The 20,037-nt window shown below is 48.9% G+C and overlaps 1 protein-coding gene across 11 annotated transcripts in view; it reads left to right on the top strand.

Annotated features, from left to right (window-relative positions):
* SYT6 (synaptotagmin 6) overlaps positions 1-14,396 on the top strand; it is a 124,142-nt gene extending 109,746 nt beyond the window's left edge. For 9 of the 11 annotated variants that reach the window (XM_019730367.3, XM_088799508.1, XM_019730365.3 and 6 more), the window contains 4 exons: positions 1,579-1,699; positions 6,104-6,275; positions 7,479-7,629; positions 12,817-14,396. In XM_019730367.3, the coding sequence (XP_019585926.2) occupies positions 1,579-1,699; positions 6,104-6,275; positions 7,479-7,629; positions 12,817-12,888 (516 nt within the window). In that variant the 3' untranslated portion in view covers positions 12,889-14,396. Of the gene's footprint in view, positions 1-1,578; positions 1,700-6,103; positions 6,276-7,478; positions 7,630-11,084; positions 11,165-12,816 lie in introns of all 11 variants that reach the window. The other 2 variants (XR_002137258.3, XR_002137257.3) reach the window with 2 other exon arrangements.
* Positions 14,397-20,037: the final 5,641 nt, after the last annotated feature.

Raw genomic sequence — 20,037 nt, 5'->3', positions numbered from 1 at the left:
GGGGTTGGTCTCGGCTGGCTGGCTCAGTGTGCTGGGGGGTGGGGGGATGCTGCCTCCACAGCGGGGCCAGCTCTGCCCTCATCCCTGGGCTGGAAGGATTCTCCTGCTACACCGGGCGTTTGACTGGGGGGTGGGGTTAAAAAAAAAAAGGACAAATCTCTTGGGCCAGAGAAAGGGTGGGTATCAGCGCCCCCTAAAGGAACACACTGGGATCCCATGCTCTGGAAGGGGTGGGGGCGTCTTGGATTATTCTCCAGATGGGACCAAGGTAGCAGGTGTCTCTCCCCAGTCCAGGACTGTTCTCTGTGAGGAAAAGAGACAAAAACCTTGGTGTCACCCTTGACTCCTCTCTCTCTGAGTCACCCTGTCTAACATTTCAACAACTATGGCCTCCCCCACGAGCATTTCCTATCTCCTTTGCTTGCCTTTTTTCTCCTTCATACTTTTGACTAATTTATTTACCCATTTTCTTGTCCTTTGCCCTAGTAAAACGCAAGCTCCACGAGGGAAGGGATTTTTGTCTCTTTTGTTCTCTCCCGTATCTTCAGCACCCAGAACGACACCTAGTGTATATTAGGTGCTCAATTCATGTTTGTTGACTGACTGAATGAACAAATGGATGGCACCATCTGAAATCAGAGCCACCCCAAACCCGGACCACCTCCTCCTCCTCCACCCCGAGCCCTAAGAGAGGAAACATCTCCGTGTCACAGTGACAACACCCTCCTTCACCCCATGGGGGCAGAAAGACGAAACAGTCTGGCAAACTGCTCTTTAACTCAACAGACAGACATGCTCACTGTCCTTGAAGTTTTCCTGTTCCCTCTTGCTCAGAAGCTTCCTAGGTTGGGGACGCTTGGCTGTAATGCCTCTGGGGGCAGAGGGTGTGTTCTGTGCTGGTGACGTTTTTGAAGGATAACCACATTTATGGGACAAGACAAAGTAGGTCCAAGACCTGGCACAATGGTGCATGTACATCTCCTGGGTGGACAGTGTATCCCGAGCAGGGTCACCATTCCTTGTGCCTCCGCACTGAGGCCTGGGACTTAGAGCATTAGGTATGTTTGGGAAGAGGCAAGGAAGTGGCCAAGCCAGAGGGCCTGAGCTGAGGGCCAGAAGTAGACCTGCTGGGAGAGGACACATGTGATGGCCTGATTGTTTCCTGTGCGGGACACTGTCATGACCTTAGAGTAGGCGGTGAGGATGGGGCGTGCGGTGAAGGGGACCAGTGACTGAGAAGGGTGAGCAGGAGGAGAGAAGGGTTGGGCCACAAGGGAGCTGGTAGTCTGGAGGCTGCAGCTCAGAAGCTCACCTAGGGCTGGTCAGGCCAACGCAGGAGGAAAAAGACCAGGACCAGAGTCTGAGAGGGATACTGACGGGGAGAAATTCTGCTGAAGACAAAATACTGTTATTATTGCCTTTCATACCCAGTTCCTCACCGCATGGAGGCCAGACCCTCAGGCCTTAAAGACATGGCACTCTGCCTCACACAGCTTTGCCCTGGGCCCCGAGCAGCCCCGCAGCAGCTGCCTGGGGGCTGTGCGCCCCTCATCTGCCCTCTTATCTGCTTCTTTGCAGGAAAGCGTGGATTTGGGAGAGATCATGTTCTCCCTTTGCTACCTGCCCACAGCGGGCAGGCTCACCCTCACGGTGATCAAGTGCCGGAATCTCAAGGCGATGGACATCACAGGCTACTCAGGTACCTCTCCTCCCCAAGGGGCCTGCACACGGCTTCCCAGCCACCCAGCCATTAGGGTTTGGAAAGAGAAGGGGGAAGAATTGTCGGGAGAATTGGTCTTAGCATAGGAGCGTCAGCTCTGGAAGCGAGCCACCTGAATTTACATTCTGCCTCTTCCTTGCAGTGTCAGGCTTTGGTTTTCTAATCTGAAAATATAATGTACACAGGTTGCTTTAAGGATAAACGAGTTAATCCCTACGAATGCTTAGAAGTTTGTCAGGCACATAATAAGCACTCACTAGATACTAGCTATTACCATCATTCTTTCTCTTAGAGGAGGGAGAGAATATAGAAGTAAATACGTAAATGCATAGGAGGAAAAAAGTAAGGAAAATCTTTCTAGTTTATACGAGGCCCCAGGACTTCCAAGGGTTATACCGAGTTTGAGAGTGCAGCCCCTACAGAGACAAAGGAGGAAAGTTGCTGAAAAGCACAGTGCGTCTGTATCTCAGTTTTTCCTGCAGGACTCCCAGCCTCAGAAGAGCTGCTGGGAACCGCAGGAAAAACAAGTCTTATTCTAGCCACTGAGGAAATGCCGGTTTGGGAGCAGCTGTAGGGGCCGCAGGCTGGATGTGGTGTCAGAAATTTGGCTCCTTTTCCACAGTGCTGCAGGTCACTCCCCGAGAAGGTACCTGAGTCTGGTATCACAGAGGAGTGAGTACCTTGGGTCCCAGGCCCCTCCATGCCCTGTGGCCTCAAATTATCCAGAGCAGTGAAATGGGGCAGAGCCTGGCACAGAGCTGGCACTCGGAGTGGAGCGGTCTGGGCCGCAAGCAGAGAAGGGCACGTAGGAAAAGGCTTGGCTGTTCTCCCTGGACCCCGACCCCAGGGGCTCTTCTGATGACTCAGATTACCAATGTAAAGGAAGCCCGGGCTAACTCTGAACTTGGATGGGAGTGGCTGCAAAATTTTTCCCTCTTTTCCATTAATTGTTTTTCTTCCTGGAAAACTCCTTAGTGTCATCACAGTTGCCTTAGAGGGGCTGGTCCAGCTGAAAACATCTGGGCCCAGGCACAACCTGGTGCAGTTGACAGGACAGGAGGTAAAGGCCTAGATAAATGAGGTTTCAGGGTGATAAATGAGGTTTCAGGGAAATGCGGAAGTACTATGTGTTTGTTGCAGCTTGGCACCCCTTCAGCCTCTGATCCTAGCCCCTACTCTCTGTGCAAGCTCTGGCCTCCAGGCCAAAAGCTGCCCCAGAGAGCACCTGCCCAGTGCCTCCCCTCCCTCTGAAGGTACCACCACACACTGGGACGTGGGGAAGAGCTTAGGAACCTTTGCCGACACGTGCAAAGCTCTTAGGCAGAAGTAAGTCAGCTCCCTTCAAAAATACAGCCAACGTAGATTTCATTTTAATATCAAAATAAGTGCGTGCCAAGGACAGAAATTCACTGAGGACCCTCAAGGCTGCGGAGAGAAATAGGATTTTGCTGCCCAAGTCCCCACACTCTCTTCTCCGGTGTAATTAAATTGAGGTGCTGGGGAGAGAGCTCGTGGTGAAGCCGCTGAGATAATCATTAAGGCTGTTTCGCCTCAGAGGGTTGGGGGCCAGAGATTTTTCTCGTGCTAAGCTCTAACCTCCCTCTCACAATTGCCCCTCTTTTCTACCTGGGTTTGGAATCTGGTGTTAAATCTCAGCGTGATTCTGAAAATTCAGGGGTCGTCTTTTTGTCAGGGATTTCTGTCTGTTTTGTTCACTGATATAATCAAGTGTCTGGAACAGTGCATAGAGCACATTAAGCATTGAATAACTGTGTATTGAATGAATGAATGAATGAATGAATGAATGAATGAATGAATGAATGAATTTCTAGCATAAGGAACCTTGTCAGAGGGTGATGCATGGGAAGCATACATGCCAGGCGCCTCTCAAACTCCATCTCCTGTTTTTGAGGATGAGTTTGATGTTCCCGTCGGCCCAGACGGCTTTGAGGTTTGACTAAACTAGGGAGTGAATGGAGCGTATTCTTTGTTCTTGATTTATGTGGTGTTGACCTCTAAAACCAAGATCTTCCCACTCTCCTGCATCTAAACTGGCTGTGAGTCAGTTCTCTAAGCCTATGTCCTGGGAACATGACAATAAAGATAATACAAAATGATAATAAGGATCAGGATTCCACAAAGAGATGGTACGTGGGTAGACCCACCCAAGGTCTGTACTGCTCTGAGTTTTGTGGTTAAAATGTGAGCTTTGGAGTTAGACAGACGAGGGTGCAACGCTTAGGCAGGTTTCTTCATCTCTCTAAACCTCAATTTCTCTATCTAGAAAACAGGGATGAAATTGAAATTGAAATGACACGAGGTAGGTAGCTCTCCTAGCACAGAGCCCGCACATACTAAATACCCAATCATGGTGGCTGTCTGGCAATGTGACTGAAATACGCTGCTGGGCTTCGTGCCCCCACCCTCAGCTGCATAGAACAGCACAGTCTGTTAGAGAAGACAGGATCTCAGAGGTCGCCTGGAGCCAGCGTTCTACTAAAACCCGCAAAGTTTTGCCTCAGAGAACCCTAGGGAATAGCCTCTAGGAGGATGGTGAGATCATTGGTTCCTGCAAAGGGAAGCATGCCCACTGGATTCTATAAACTGGATATGCCTCATAGCAGTGAATAGGGTTGGGGAAGGAAGCTGAGAGTCTCTCAGTCATGTAATAAGGCATTTGTTTAGTGGCCCATGGGACAGGTGGCTCTGCCATATTTTTCCAAGCCCAGTGACATGGGAATTTGGTCTGCCGTGGAAGTGCATGGAAACAGGAGTGACAGGGGTTGAGGCAGCACAAGAGCAGTCTCAGCCTGAAGACACTTTCCAAAGCAGTACACCCCCGTCAAGAGTTTAGAAGTTGCCACGTTAACGACAGGTCTGGGCGCCAGCTTCCCTGCTTCCGCTTAGACCTGAACTCTATCCCAGGCATATCCATAGGGAATGGAGCCTGCAGAACCAAAAAGCGGTCCCAAGCGGTTCTCAGAATGCCTCCTTCCTTTTCACTGAAAATCCTCCCGAGAGAGGGCCCTTTCAAATGGGTCCTCAGGGATCGCAGACTGATTAAACACCTCACGGTCTCTCAATTCCTCCATAAACCCAGTCCCCATGGTAAAGGCACAGATGCCGCTGTCACATTGGTTAGTCAGTGGCTCATTTGGGTGTCTATGGAAATCCCTTTAAGGCTTGGCGTTTCTGATCAGGTGTCACGGTTCTCTCTAGCACCCCCATAGCTGTGTGCCGCAGCTGTGACCCGAACGATACCCAGAGAGCACGCGGGCCTGCTGGGTGCTAGGGTGCCCGGGAGACAGACCCATACGCCTGTGAACTGAGGAACTTGGGAGCAGCTGCTCGGCTCCCACCTCCTGACAGATTCACAGGAGCCCCGGCTTCTGGGCAAGACGGTGTCTCAGCACATTGGAGTCTCAGAAGCTGTTCTTACCTATGAATAGCCCTCCCACTTCTTGAGCTGTGCAGCGTAAATAACAATTATGATGGTGACCGAGACACCTGCGCTATGCGATACAATAGGCGTCACTTCACTTGGATGAGTAGAAAATTTCAGGGTACAAAAATGACCAGGAAATACCCATTCAGAAAACTAAAGAAGAGACAAAGATGGGAGGCCCGGGGACGTTCAGTAAAAAGATGTCTTCTCATGGGATGGAGAGAATCCAAGATCCCACTGAGAAATGAAATGTCAACCGGTTGCCCGGAATGTCAGGCCTCCTCCTCCACTGTGGGGAGGAAATGGCTCCCGGGGAAGCAGAGAGCAAGATCACTACTCCCCTTCTTGGAGCCAGGTGGAAATGAGCTTGTGGGGACAATGGGACCCATCATCCTTTTGTCAGGCAGGGAGGACTCGAGCAGCACTGATTGCCACTGTTCAATTACTCTGACGCATTACTCTTCCTTGGGGGTCATCGAATTCTATTTTGAACTGCCTATCCTTCGATTAATAATGCTGACAACCCCTTGTCCCCCGGGTCCTTTGTACCCAGAGAGAAGGACGCCAAGTAAGTGAAAGGTATTTGTTCAGTTTCACCACCCTTTGAAGCCAGCGTCCCTCATGGAGCTGAGATTTAGGGCATGAAACGGCACACCTATGGGGAGGTGTCGGGTCTGCGTCCCCATTAGTGCAAGCCCATTAAGCGCTCTCCCAAGAACCCTGAGGTCGTTAAAGACTCTGTTTATTAAGCACAGCGTCCTCAGAGACAGGTGTGCTACATAAATACAAGGTGGCTGACTTATTTTCGCGACCTGCGGATACCATCTGATGAGTGCCAGGAGGTCCGGGGCTTCTGTCCTTCTCTTGCCAGTGATGTTGGAAGACATGTGTTTACCACACTCCCTTCCCTCCCCTTCCCACGGCCCCCGTCGGCACAGATCCATATGTCAAAGTGTCCCTGCTTTGTGACGGGCGGAGACTGAAGAAGAAGAAAACCACCATAAAGAAGAACACCCTCAATCCCGTCTACAATGAGGCCATCATCTTTGACATCCCTCCGGAGAACATGGACCAAGTCAGCCTGCTCATCTCAGTGATGGACTATGACCGGTAGGTACGGGTCCCCCCCTCACCCCTCTCTGATGCAGTGCAGGGCTCCTTGACCTTGGACCTCGTGGTTCATTGTGGGGGGGGGGGTCCTCAAATCTGACTCCTCCCAAGGAGAGCACAGGAGTTTGAGGAAGAGCATGGGTTCCCCAAAGCAGAAGCTCCAGCTTCACTTCCCAGATGCTCCATTTCCACCAGGGCAGCTCCACCCACTAGTTTCCCTGAAATTACCCCAGACTATTCCAGTTCCTCCATCTGGCACCAAGTGCTATGAAGTCCCGTCATCTGTCCTTTAAAATGCCTCTCCGTCCTCTCCATTTCTGCTGCTGCCTCCACTCCTGGGTGGGGCTGGTGGTGCAGCGCCCTGATGACCTCTGCCTCTGTCATGCCCTGCCTCAATCCAGCCAACCTGCTAAAGGCATGCCTTCCTAATAAAAGTCCAGTTTCTTCCTGGACCAGTCCTTCCCAAGGACCATCAATGACTCCGTTTGTCCAGGCTCTTCCCCTGAATTCTCTATGCCTTCCATAATCTGGACCCAGCAGGTCCATCCTTGATTTTTCCTTTTTTGGATAGATTTCTTCCCTCCCACTCATCCAAACCCTACTCTTCCATCAAGACCGGCTCAAAAATGTTTTCTGACTGCTCTAACCACTGTGACTCCTCTCTCCACTTGGCACTTTAGCTGAAGGGGAAAGAAACCATGCAGCAAAGTCTCAGTCCAGGATTTTTAGGACAAGTTCTTGGGCATAGTAGGTGCTCGGTGAACACATCTGAGAGATGATTGATGTTCTTGCTGAGTGAGTAAATCACATCCCAGCCACTGGGGGCGTGGAGAAATGGTGCTCAGAGTAGGCTGATTTATTTCCAAAAGCTGATGTCTCAAGTGTGGGTGGGATGTGCGAGCCAAGTCAAGTGAGGGAAGAGACTTAAATTCTCCGACTCCCCAAAGCAGGCCATCTGCCCACGATTTCCCGAGACTCCAAGCGAGTTTCTAACCTTTTGCTCATCCGTCTGTGTCCAGTGTCTACCCAAGGAGGCTGGCTGGACAAGGCGTCACACCGCTGGCATCCTGTGGCCCTGCCAAGCATCTGTGTTCAGAGCTCAGTGTTCTGAGTTAGCCCCGCTGGGCAGAGTCCCAGACCCCGAGAACTCCCTTTCTGAGAGCATGTCTGGTCCCCAATGCCGGCCCTTGGTCTCTCCCTCAGAGTGGGTCACAATGAGATCATAGGCGTCTGCAGCGTGGGGATCAGTGCCGAGGGCCTGGGCAGAGACCACTGGAACGAGATGCTGGCCTACCCACGGAAGCCCATCGCACACTGGCACTCCTTGGTGGAGGTAAAGAAATCCTTCAAAGAGGTGGGTGAGGTCACACTTGGTCTTGGCATGTTTGCTGCATGGCTGTCGGCTGCTGCAAGGCCTTGCCTTTGTGGGTCCTTCCCCGGGGGGGTGCAGGGGCCATGTGCTTCTCCCCCAGTGTAACAGGCAGGGAGGAAAAGGAGGAAGACGGTGGGAAGCCACCTGACAAAACTCCTCTGGCGTTGAGCATCTCAAAAGCAACACTGAATTCTAAACAGAAAATAGAAACTTGGAGGAGGCCTTCCCAGCAGCGCCCCCCTCCCCTCCCCAGGCCAAGTCCGTAATGCTTTCACCAAGCCCCTGGGCCAAGGCAGTCCTTGGGGAGAAGGCGCCAAAGGGGGTGAGATCAGAACTTGGCAAGAAATTCTACCCCTGTTGGAGCAGTGAGTTCCCTGAGGCTCCAGCCGGGCAGTCAGGGCAGTTTTCATTACGTGGAGGGAGCTCACCAGAGAGCAGAGCCTGCTTTCCTGCACGCTGCTTCTCACCGTTGTTGGAGAAGAAAGCTGGGCTTCAAGGCGTCACACTTTCTGGCCGGGCTCTAACAGAGACGTGACGGACAGTACACTGTCTGAGGGGGTCCCGAGACGCATGCTCCAGACTTGATCCCTCCTGACTTGCTGTATAACCTTGAGCCAGTCATTTCTCTCTCAATTGCGAGGAAAATGTCCCTTCCAGTGACAGGTATAGTCTGTCCCACCTCCACCGGACTCCTGTGATTTATCACCTTGATGGGCCCCAGGCCTGCTTATTCTCAAATGCGTTGGGACGTAGCCGTGGCCAGGCATGCTTTCAACCTCATTTTGAATATCTCATACTCCAGTCCCTCTCCTGGAAAGCCAGGGGATCGATCACTCCTCTTAACAGGCTCCCGGCCCAGTAAGCTAGAGAACTGGATACAGTTGGAAAATCTACCGATAAAAATGTAAAGCCACAACATGGCCCCTCAGCTTTCAAGCAGAGTCACCACACAGGAAAGGTGGAAAGGTGTGGACAGCAAACGCAGAGGACCTGCCGACTCCCTCTCCTTCTCAGGGGGGACAAGCCCGTGTCCACCTGTTTCTAGCAGTGTGAGGTGTCTCGAGAGAGACAGAGAGCTGAGGGGTTTGGACTCGTGGAATCCTGGGGGAGAGAAGCCTCCACGGAGCCAGGCTAATTGATTTACCTCCCCAGGTAGGCATGTGGCTTTGCACAGCTCCTGCGGTGAGGCCTGTGAGCCCCCAGGAGGAGTGAGGCACAGATGCTAAGTTCCTGTCGATCTGAGGCCTCCCGTTTCCATCTTGTGGTGGCTGTGTGGTTTCACCACAACTGCGGAGCTCTCAGGAGTGAGGCCAGTCCCTTAGCTGTGGGTGAGGTACCACAACCGGCCTCCACCTACACAAGCAGCAGCTACCCAGCAGAACTCTAGACTACCTGGAGACAATATCTGGCGCCTCTCTGAATGTACCTCATGGTGCCGTGCCCCTTTCCCTTTTTAATATCCTTTGGCGATATTTAAGAATAGAATATACTACCATGTGCAGGACGGTTTAGGTGCAGGGGCATGGAATAGGAGCCGAGAGGCCTCGGAGGGGCTGTGTGGCCTCAGACAACTCGCTGTCCCACTCTGGTCTTCGGTTGGCTGGTCAGTCAAATGAGGGGTTGGGCACCTCCCATGTCTGCTATTCTAGACAGCTGTGACCCTAAACGATGACTGGGCCGGGGAGCTGGCACCTTGCACCCCCTTTCTAATCTTGGATCTGCGAAAACCCATCACTGGGCTGTCCACACAAACTGGAGGTAACCGACCAGCGGCCGCTGGGGTTGGGGGTGGGTGCCGACAGCAGGGAGATGGTAAGACTCGGCCCCTGAACACTCTCCTTCCTGATGAATACCATCTAATTAAGCCAAATAATTGATTCCAAATCCTGTTTCTTTAGTGAGTCTGGCTCACTCGTCCAGACTGCAAAAGAAAGATAAAGTAGCATCAAGCCCTTGAAAATGAATATTTGATGAAACGGTAAAGGAAAGTAACAGTACATAGAAAACGAAAGGAGAATAAATTGATTTATATCCTTTGGGTTTTGCTTCTTTCCTGACTTCGAACCCCAGGCTTCCAAGACTGCCCCTCCCCCACTCACTAGCCTACCATTTTCTGCTCAGCTCATCAGCTCTGTCTGAAGAAGCTGAAAATGACATGCGTGTTGGCAATTTAGGATTTCCTCAGTACAGATGTGTGTAAAATTCATTATCTACACCTTTAGCACCCACCGTTTAAGTATCTTTATAAAAATGCATCAAACAACCCACCAGGCTAATATTAAGTAGATGGTCTTTGTATTCATGGGATGCATTGTATTTGAACAGTCATCTCAATTATCCTTAGAGCTCACATCCTGCCTTCTTTTCCGTCCTGTTCTGGACCTTGAGCAAGAGTCTTGCTGCTGGAACATGTTTTCCCTATTTGTATAATACATGAAGAAATCTTACTCTCCAGCTCCCGGGAAGATAAATGCCATCGTATTTGTAAAGCACTCTGTGTTTATATTGCACCTTTTTTACAAGAGTTTCAAGTGCTGTGATCATTTCTTTTTTGTTAATGAGAACAGAGGGCACCATACTTGGCCGCGTGTTTGGGGTTTTTAAATAAGGTTGAGGAGAACAAATTAACTGAAAGATGTTTTTCCCTGCTGGGATATTTCCATGAATACAAATTGATTAAGCCACGGGGAGCGTCCTTCCGTGGCAGCGGCTGTGCCCCTTTCCCTCTCGGTGTTGCTGCCCCGTGTTACTTGTCATCTCTGTCACCACACACACAGCCCACGTTGGTCAGCGACCTTCTCCAAAGGGTTTTATTCTGAAGGGCCAACTTCAGATCACCTGCCAGAGATTTGAGAGCTCTGTTGGAACGTGACCCATTTCAGAACAGTAAAAGATCTTACTGGAACGCAGCCACCCTGCAACAACCATCTTCCTGTGTGCCGGGGACCAGTTCTCTGCTTTTTCACAGCCACCATGATAAGCTCCCCTGGAATCACTCACCTTCCCACTGTCCACGAACCCCATCTCCTTCCTCCCTGTGTTTATCGTCATAGGAAACATTAGGGGTTAGCAGGGGAGCCCGTGGGCCTTCTTCATTTGTCCTGGATAAACAATTATGCTTCATATGCCTTCTCTTTAGGCTGTTATATAAAGAAAAACAGGTACTCTGTATAGCCATTTTGTTTTTTTCTCCTCTGAATGGACCTATCAATCAGATTGTGTAAGTGGCATGCTAACCCAGGGGAGAGGGCAGTAATTACAGTGTACCTTTTACCAACATTAAAGGTTGTAACAGAAAAAGTAGAACGTCTACAACGAAGGTCTGTTAAGTGACAGCATTAGTAATCGTCCTATGTCACCTTCTGGTTAAACACTTGAGTCAGAAGTCACAGTGGGCTCCACAGCGAGGCATTTATTTATCTGAACTATCTCACCAGGGAAACCCTCGGTTGTGATTGCATTCACGTGGATGCTGCAAGCAGAGAGACTACCGCCTGGAGTTAGGAGTAAGTACTTGGTATGGACCCAAAGAGGTTAGGTGTCTATTACATTTCGTGTCTCCTTCTTCCCCTGGTGTGGCCAGATGCCAAGATGGCAGCAGGGTGGCGTGGAAAGAGCCCTGAGTTGGGAGTTAGGAGACCTGGTTTCGGATCCTGGCTCTGCCCCTTGCTAGCTGTGTCTTGATGTCTCTGTATCTTTGTTTTCTTATCTGCAAGGACAAGAGTTTTGACTGGACCATCTCCCCAGGCCTGCCTCCGGGTCTGGCATGCTAAGATTGCTCAGGTCTAAGTCATATAATGGCAGTCGTCCATACCTGGTTTTCCGGCCTGTGGTTAGTTGTAAAGATCCGCAGGGTGGCCTGAACAGGGAATGCTGAGAGACCAGAAGCACTGAGCCTGGGGAAGGATAGCAGAGGCTTTCCTTAGAACTAGAGCAGGAAGGCTGTCCTCAGTGTGGTGAGTTTCCCATCTCCTCCACAGGAGATGCGGGGTGGCAAACGGTCTATTCCTTAGGTGGTTCGGCTTTGTCTAGAAATAGCTGTGTTGAGGGGAGACCTGTGTCCCTTCCCACCCCACCCTCACACCTGAACAAATGCGTGGTGTAGCTTCTATTCAGCCCCACACCCCACCGTGGAGACCCCTGAAGCTCACGAGAAGTAGGAGGGGCTGCACTTCGGGTTCAGAAAGGTCATCTTGACCCCCTAATATCTCTCTCTCTCTCTCTCTCTCTCTCTCTCTCTCTCTCTCTCTCTCTCTCTCTCTGGAGCCTTGTCCCGTGGGCACCTAGGAGAGTACTGGGTCTCCTTAGCTCACAAAAAGGATGGCGTGAGCAGTGGACACTGACTCTCTTTGAAGTCCTAGAGCCCCCAAATGGGTCAAGAACACCCCCAGGGTCAGCTCCTTGCCCAGAAAACATTGCCCCAGCTGTGACTGACTGGCTTTTCAGTTTAAAGAAGGGTTGAACGGTCCAAGCGTGGGTCCATCCATCCTCGGCCCTATCCTTCACTCCGTTATGCCTCACTGCAGTGCCCACTTTCAGAGGGATGAGGGCCGGGCTGAGAGCAGGCAGCAGGAGAGCTGAGGAGAGCAAAGGTGGAGGCATCTGAAAGGGGGAGGGGCTGCCTCACCTGGCACCTCCTACCTCTTCACAGGTGCAGTATGAACGCCCCTAAGAAGCATTCGGACTGAAGACCAGAGCCCAGAGCTAAAGCAATATCACATTTTGAGCTGTACTAACAGCTCCCAGACAAATAGCTAATAATTCATGATCGTGGGCTCTTGGCAGTAAGGGTGTCTACTCTGCACATTGCTTCTTTCACTGCTTACATAATTCGGTTTTCAGTGTGAAAAATGGCGGAAGCACTCAGAAATGGCCCAGTCACCATATCTCATTACAATACACACACACACACACACACACACACACACACACACACACACACGGAAGAAAGCTTTAATTATCTCCACAGTATCTTTTTTAAAAATCAGGTATTGCCAACTAGAAGACCTAAACCTGTTTTCTGTACGTTTTTGCATGGCTGACAGCAAAATTCAAGAAAGCTTACGAGAAGCTGGGAAAGGTACATTCAGTGCATGGGCCAGATAAGTTTGGAAGTTGAACTATAAATTCCCCTGGCGATCGATAACTGGCTTCTTCTCCTCCCCACAGTGGCAGGGCCGAGCTGCCAGCTTAGACAGCGAGAGCTCGAGTCCCTCTCCAAAGCCGCCTCCGACACCATGAGTGGCACGGCCAAGCGACAGTCGGGGCTCAGCACCGTTCTTTTTGCACTTGTTCAACCGTTCAACCGTCTAAACAGTGTTGTGCAGCGGCCGGCAGCACATTGCTCACTGCAGTTTTAACTGCTCCTGTGTAGGCCATGGCTGAGACACTTGTGTGGTCAGATCTGTCTTCGTCTTTTCTGTCTCCCACGGTGATGTTTTTTGTGGTTTTCAACTTTTTATGGATCTGCTGTCAAGAAAAAAAGAAGAAGAAAAAAAAAAAAAAGTACGGGGAGAGGGGGAAAAAACAAAAGCGTAGACAGCCCAGAAGCTGGTTCAACAAAATACAATGTGACATAGTTGTCTTTGGGTGGGGAAGGGGGTTTGAAATTCTGCAATTTTGTGTCTCCACCGAGCTCTACTACCCTGGAGAAGAAGGAAGGAGGCTGGAGCTACGGCTGCTTTCTCCGTGGCCTGCAGGAATGGTGCAAACCAGTCCAAGAGCCTTTCCAAGGCTGATTGTGACTCTTTGAGGCTCTTCGCTGATGTGACATAAGCAGGTCGCATGTTGAAATCACGAGCGCCCTGTGGTGTCTGTGAACTTTTTTCAGCGGGTCGTGCAGGGTTCCTCGCTCCCCTTCCGCAGTGACTTCCTTCATAATTTGAAAATGTCTTGATTCCCCAGGAGAATTTAGTCACTTTCTTTAGGAACGATTCTGCTGAAACCAAACATGCCGTCTGTTTTCTTGCGCCTCACAATTCATGGCCGTATTTGTTTGGAAAACATGATCTTTGTTCTCAAAAGTAACCTTCATGGCAAAGAAAAGGGAAGTACACGTGTTCGCGTTCCAGAATGATTTCTGCATTACACATGGCTTTCTAATCCCCACAAAGTATCAAACAGTTGTTTCAAATGCCTACATGGATCAAAGAAAAACCCAGATGAAATATTCTGTTCTGAGTGGGGAGTTTTGAAATCCAAGTAACCGTTAGAGTCCATGTTTATAGAAATGCAGTCAGCTTAAGCCTGTGTCAGCCTCCCTTGATGCTGGGACAATATTCATCTTACACTTTAGTTCTATAAATTACTAAGTACTTCAGTGTGTGTTTGTTTCAGTGGTAATGAAGGGTTTTTTGTTTTTGTTTTTTTCCTTTAGATTTCTACCTTAGGTCAAATACAGTTTAGTGAAAAAAAAAAAATGTTTAAACTATTCTTTATTGTAATAGTGCATTTCTATTGAGTTAATAGTGCTCTTCCCACTAACCCCCTCTAAGTAGGTTGATTTGCTCATCCATCTGTATAGCCCTGGTAAATGTGTGGAGGTGAGTTTCCACTTCCATTTGTAACCAGACAATGCTAATTTCCAGAGCTGCGCGTGTGACTTGCGAGAGGCAAGTCTGCCTAAGAACCCCTTCTTTCAACGATGGAAGGTCAAGAACGCAAAAGCTATTCACACACCCTGTGTCTTACTCTTTATATATGTCACATGCTTTAGGAGATGCAAATCAATAAAGTAACTTTCATTTTAAGGCAAGTTATCAGGTTTCTTTTCTGATATAACTTTGGACAGTTTCTTCCAGTCCTAAAAATGACCGTGTTGGGCGTGAGGTGACAGGATGTTGTGACAAAAGAAGTTTCCAGCTTGGAAAAGGAAATGTAGATAAACCCCAACTTCACCCTGTATTGAGCCTTAGCCTACGGGCAGTTGTGCCATTGGCATAAAAACAAGTTTTCTCCCCAGATGTCTTGTGATCAATAGCCTTCTTAGGCAGTCCAGAGGCTAGATAGTCTCTCGAGAGCAAGAAAAAATCCAAGGTCATGGCAAGACTCACACCAGGACATCAACTGCACTTTTCTTGACTGACCCCACCCAGATGGCCACCTCAATGACCAAGGAAGTGCTGTGTGTCCTGCATCTATGAAGGGGACAATTGAGTTTCCTGGGTTATAAGGAGCCCAAAAATTAGTGCGAAGAAGTTCTTCCAGAAGTGAGCTCAACGTTCTTGTGCAGCTGTCATCTTCAAACCCTCAGGCAGGCGAGCATGACCACACTCAGTTTTTGGAGAAGGGAGTGTGATCAGTGAATCATGGACTAGTTACATTTCTCAGACATTCCTCTTCTGTCCAAGCCCATCTCTCACACCAGTGAGCCTCCCAGTGGTTTCGGAAATTCGTTTCCTGAGCAGATTGCAGTCAAGCCCCCACACGACCCTACCCAACCGCCCCCACCCCGGCTCCAGCAATAGCCATAAGTTGCTAAATTTCCATGGGCTGGGAGCCCACCTCAGGGAGGCTTTCTTGGTCCTCAGCCTGAAACGAGAATGAAACTTGAATGTGTGCCAACTTCATTATCAAGCCCAATATCTCTCCCCCATAGATGAGAATAAAATGAATTACAAGTTTCTGAATAAAATGAAACACATGGTTGATTCATTGGTTAGTTTCCTCTGCCGTGAGAAACCTCTTGGGTGGCTCTTGAGAGCTTCGCTGAAGTCGCATAATCAGTGCCTTTGCACATAGATTTTTGTTCTGTTTTTTTAATGCTGAGTTCCCTTCTTTATTTAGCAGTGTTTCTGGGCTGAAAGATGGCTAACCCCCCCATACTCAGAATGTTAATTAATTGTATCATTTAAAAAATTATGTTGTTAATTACTGCTTTGCATCTTCCCGCCCCTGTCGCAGCCTGGAGTTTTTATTCAATTAAATTTCTGTCCTGACCCATTCCTCTTGTCGTTGTATGTTCCTGAGGTTTATCAGTCAGCACACACACAGGAGGCCGCCAAGCTTTATCTCGAATCTTTGTTTCACAGAGATAACGACTTCCCTTTAATCAGAGGGTACAGCAGAAGGTCCCACCTGTTTTTCATTCTGCCCAAGGAATACCTGCATACCCCATACAGCTGGAAGCCACCTGTGTTTTGTCAGGCTGCTGGTTCGCAGAGCATTTGGCTCACAGGGTTCTGCTGTTTCCTCAGCTGTTCAACTCAATGAGCAGCCCCTCCAGATGCCAAAGCTTCTGTAGGCAAATGGGTCGTACACTCATAGCTGGAAAGTGTGATGCTTCTGCCCACCAGGAGAGGAATGCTGCTCGTTCTCATAAAACACGACTTGGCTGAGTGATAAGAAAATCCTATTGCAGACTGGAAAATTTCAAAAGAACATTCTAACTTAATAGAATAGCCTCTCTACTCATCCCCAGCTTTTAATTAATTTAGAAGGCAGCCCACAGAGAGGAGAGTGGAGGGTACCATCCGTCCTTGCATGTCTGCGTCTGTTACTGGCACTCCACAGTGAGAGGCCACCAAGGGGGCCGCACTGCTGACAGAAGCACTCTGCCACCTAAAGACATGGTTTCCCCTTGCTTCCGCCTTCCCCTCCGGTCACCCATCAGCCTGCGGGATTCGGTGATGTGCTCGTTGTATCTAGAGCTGATCAACCATCGGGATAAATGTGTCTGTTCGGCTGGGCTGGGTCATGCAGCAATAACGGCTTTCAGATTTCAGTGGCTGAAAAACAACAAAGGCTTATTTGTCGTTCATGCTGGGAGTCCATCACAGGTCAGCGAGGGGTCTCTGCTCATGGATTTATTCAGAGGACTTGGGATGACAGAGCGGCCAACATCTCAAACGTTGCTAATTGCCAAGCCCAAGGGAAGAGAGGTCGGAAGGGCCTCGAGCTGGCCTCAGTGCTCTGGGCCGAGGGAACACGTGTCACTTTCCTTCGCAGTTCACTGCGCAGATCTACTCCTGTGGCCTCTCCAAGCATAAGGGGTTCAAGCGCCCAGGGGAAGAAGAACCGGAACTATTTGGTTAGCAGGATTTGGGAAGGCCACAGTGAGCTTAGCAGACCCGTGGAGGCTGACAGCTACTGAATGACCGATTCAGAGAAACCAATAAAGGGAAACTGCAGTGTATTCATTGTTGGGTGAAATCAAGGACTACCCACTGGGGCACACAACTGTGCGAGCCTCAGGCTTGACTCTAGCCCACAAAACGCTTTTAGTCTTGTAAGTTGGCAACATAAGTAACTATAGCCCAAGGTAGACAGTGGTAAGTGCAGTAAGGGAGGTGAAATAAAAGGCTCCAGGAGTCCAAGAAAGAATATCACAGCTGGGCAGAATGAGTGACAGCTTCGAGAAAGAAGCGGTATCTGATCTAAACCTTTGTGAGAAGGAGGCATACCCCCGGCTGATGTCAGGTCCACACAGGTGACGGCCCAGAGCTGAGGAATTCCCAGGGCTGCCACGCACCCTGCATCCAGGGGAAACAGTGAACCCCTCGAGCATACCGGCCACCTTGCTTGCACGGGTCGGCCCAGGCAGAACTCTGGGTTTCTGCACGAGGAGCCCTCCTCTCCCTTACCCAGAACCTCAGACCTGGACCCCGCCTACTTCTCGTCAGCTGCCTCCACTGGGAAATGGACCTGCTGCCTGACCTCCCTCCATTGCTGGCTTGGCTTCTGCTCCCAAATGGGCTGATCACCTGGGAACCACAAGCTCCTGGCTATCTCTGAGCATCAGTCTAAATGCCATGCCTCTCCACTTACCCAGCCTCACCTTCTGGAGCTGTGGCTCATCCACAAGCCATTTGGGATTTCTTGCTGTGTCCTGCTCCCCTGTGAGGTGAGCTCTGTACAGATGTCTGACTCCCCAGGACAAGGAGCCGGGCTGGCCACGCCCTGGCTGGTTCACAGCTGCACTCCCAGCACGGCTGTGGCAAGCCCACAAGGAGAGACAGGGGCCTCAAGAGGGGATGGAGGGCTGAGCTAGACGTGGGCAGTGCACCGGGAAACAAGGACATCTGTACAGGATGTGGCGATCACAGACAGAAAAGGCAGTAGGGCTGACAACTGAACGACCTGGAAGACAGGGAGAGGGAACGGGGATTCAAAAGCATTGGATGTTTTTACACTTGAGACACCAGAAAAATGACGGCGCCTTCCATAGAAACCAGAAACTCAGCAGCACAAGGGAAAAAAATGACGAGCCCAGTTTGGGCCAAACGGAGTTTGAGATGCAGGCGGGCTGTCTAGCAGACAGCTACAACTCAGGATGCAGCTTGGCAGAGAGGTCGGACATGACATGTTCATTTATAGAAAGCCTGCACACCAAAGTGAGCTGCGAAGACAGGAGGCTGACACTGCCACGCGGGTACAAGGCAACAAGGAGAGTCTCAAAGAGAGGTTCTTCGAGAACCATCACCAGGTAGAGGTCAAAGAAAAAGAAAGTGACATGAATAATAAAGGAGGTGTGCCCGAGCAAAACGGATGGATGAAAATGCTGGTGAACAACAACAGATCAATCAAGGGCGTCGTAAAATGATTCTTCAGAACCAGCGAATCCAAAGCGCTGAAACGTCATGATTCCCAAGTCTATTTTCACCCACATTTGCAGGGGCCCGCGTCTTTTTCTTTCCCCTCGGCTACGTTCTTGCCTTGTTAAAAAATTGTGGTAACATAGATATATCATAAAATTTACCATTTTAGCCATTTTAGAGTACAGTTAGTTCAACGGCTTTAAATAGATTCACATTGGTGTGCCCTCATCACCACCTCCCATCCCCAGAACTTTTTCATCGTACAAAAGTGAAAGTCTCTACCCATTAAACAGCAGCTCTCCATTCCCTCTCCCCACCCCCGCCCAGCCCCTGGCAACCATCACTGCTTTCTGTCTCTATGTCTCTATGAATTGGAATTTGATTACTCTGGGTACCTCATATGAGTGGAATCATATGAAATTTGTCCTTTTGGGTCTAGACTGTTTCGCTTAGCATTATGTCCTCAAGGTTCATCCGCGTTATAATATGTGTCAGAATTTCCTTTTTTAAGGCTTAGTAATATTCCATTGTGTGTGTGTAGACGACATTTTATTTTCCATTCATCCATCAATAGACTTTTGAGTTGGACATTTAGCTGCTGTGAATAATGCTGCTATGAACATGGATGTATAAATATCTCTTCATGTCCCCGCTTTCAATTCTGGGTGTATAACCAGAAGTGGGATTGCTGGATCACACGGTAATTCTACTCATAGTATTTTGAGGAACCACCATACTGTTTTCCATAGTGGCTGCCACATTTTACATTCCCACAAGCAGTGCACAAGGGATCCAGTTTTTCCACATCTTCACCACTATTTGTTATTTTCTGGGTTTTCTTTGGTTTTGTTTTGGTTTTGATGGTAGGCATACTAATCAGTGTGAAATGTTGTCTCACTGTGGGTTTGATTTGCATTTCCCTAATGATTAGTGATGTTGAGCATCTTTTCATGCGTTTATTAGCCATTTGTATGTCCTCTTTGGAAAATGTCCATTCAAGTCCTTTGCTCGTTTTTGAGTTGGGGTTTTTTTGTTGCTGCTGAGTTTTAGGAGTTCTCTATATATTCTAGACATTAATCCCTTATCAGGTGTATGATTTGCAAATATTTTCTCCCATTCTGTGGGTTGCCTTTTTACTCTGTTGATCGTGTCCTTTGATGCACAAAAGTTTTTAATTTTGATGAAGTTCAATTTATCTGTTTTTTCATTGCCTGTGCTTTTGGTGTCCTATCCAAGAAATCATTGCCAAATCCAATGCCATGATGCTTTCCCCCTATGTTTTCTTCTAATTGTTTTATAGTTTAGTTCTTATACTTAGGTCTTTGATCCATTTTGAGTCAATTTTTGTATACAGTATAAGGTAAGTGTCTAGTTTCATTTTTTTGCACGTGGATATCCAGTTTTTCCTATATAATTTGTTGCAAAAACTGTCTTTTCCCCATTGAGGGAACTTGGCACCCTATTGAAAATCATTTGAACATACATGTGAGGATTCATTTCTAGGCTCTCTATTCTGTTCCCTTGGTCTGTATGTCTGTCTTTACGCCAGTAATTCACTGTTTTGATTACTGTAGTTTTGCAGTAAGTTTTGAAATCAGGAAATGTGAATCCTCCAACTTTGTTCCTTTTCAAAATTGTTTTCGCTATTCAGGGTCCCTTGAGATTCCATATGAATTTTAGGATGACTCTATTTCTGCAAAAAAAAGAAAAAAAAAGTCATTGGGATTTTTATAGGGATTACATTGACTTTGTAGATTGCTTTGGGTAGTTTTATAGGGACCAACAATTGAGGACACTATAATCCATCCACAAGGTGCCATTTGCTGCCATTCTGTCTGCAAACCCACCCTTACCT

This window comes from Rhinolophus sinicus, chromosome 7 (genome assembly GCF_057876585.1).
Source record: "Rhinolophus sinicus isolate RSI-liver-muscle chromosome 7, RSI-T2T, whole genome shotgun sequence".
Taxonomy (NCBI): Eukaryota; Metazoa; Chordata; class Mammalia; order Chiroptera; family Rhinolophidae; genus Rhinolophus; species Rhinolophus sinicus.
This window is presented reverse-complemented; position numbering and strand designations above follow the sequence as displayed.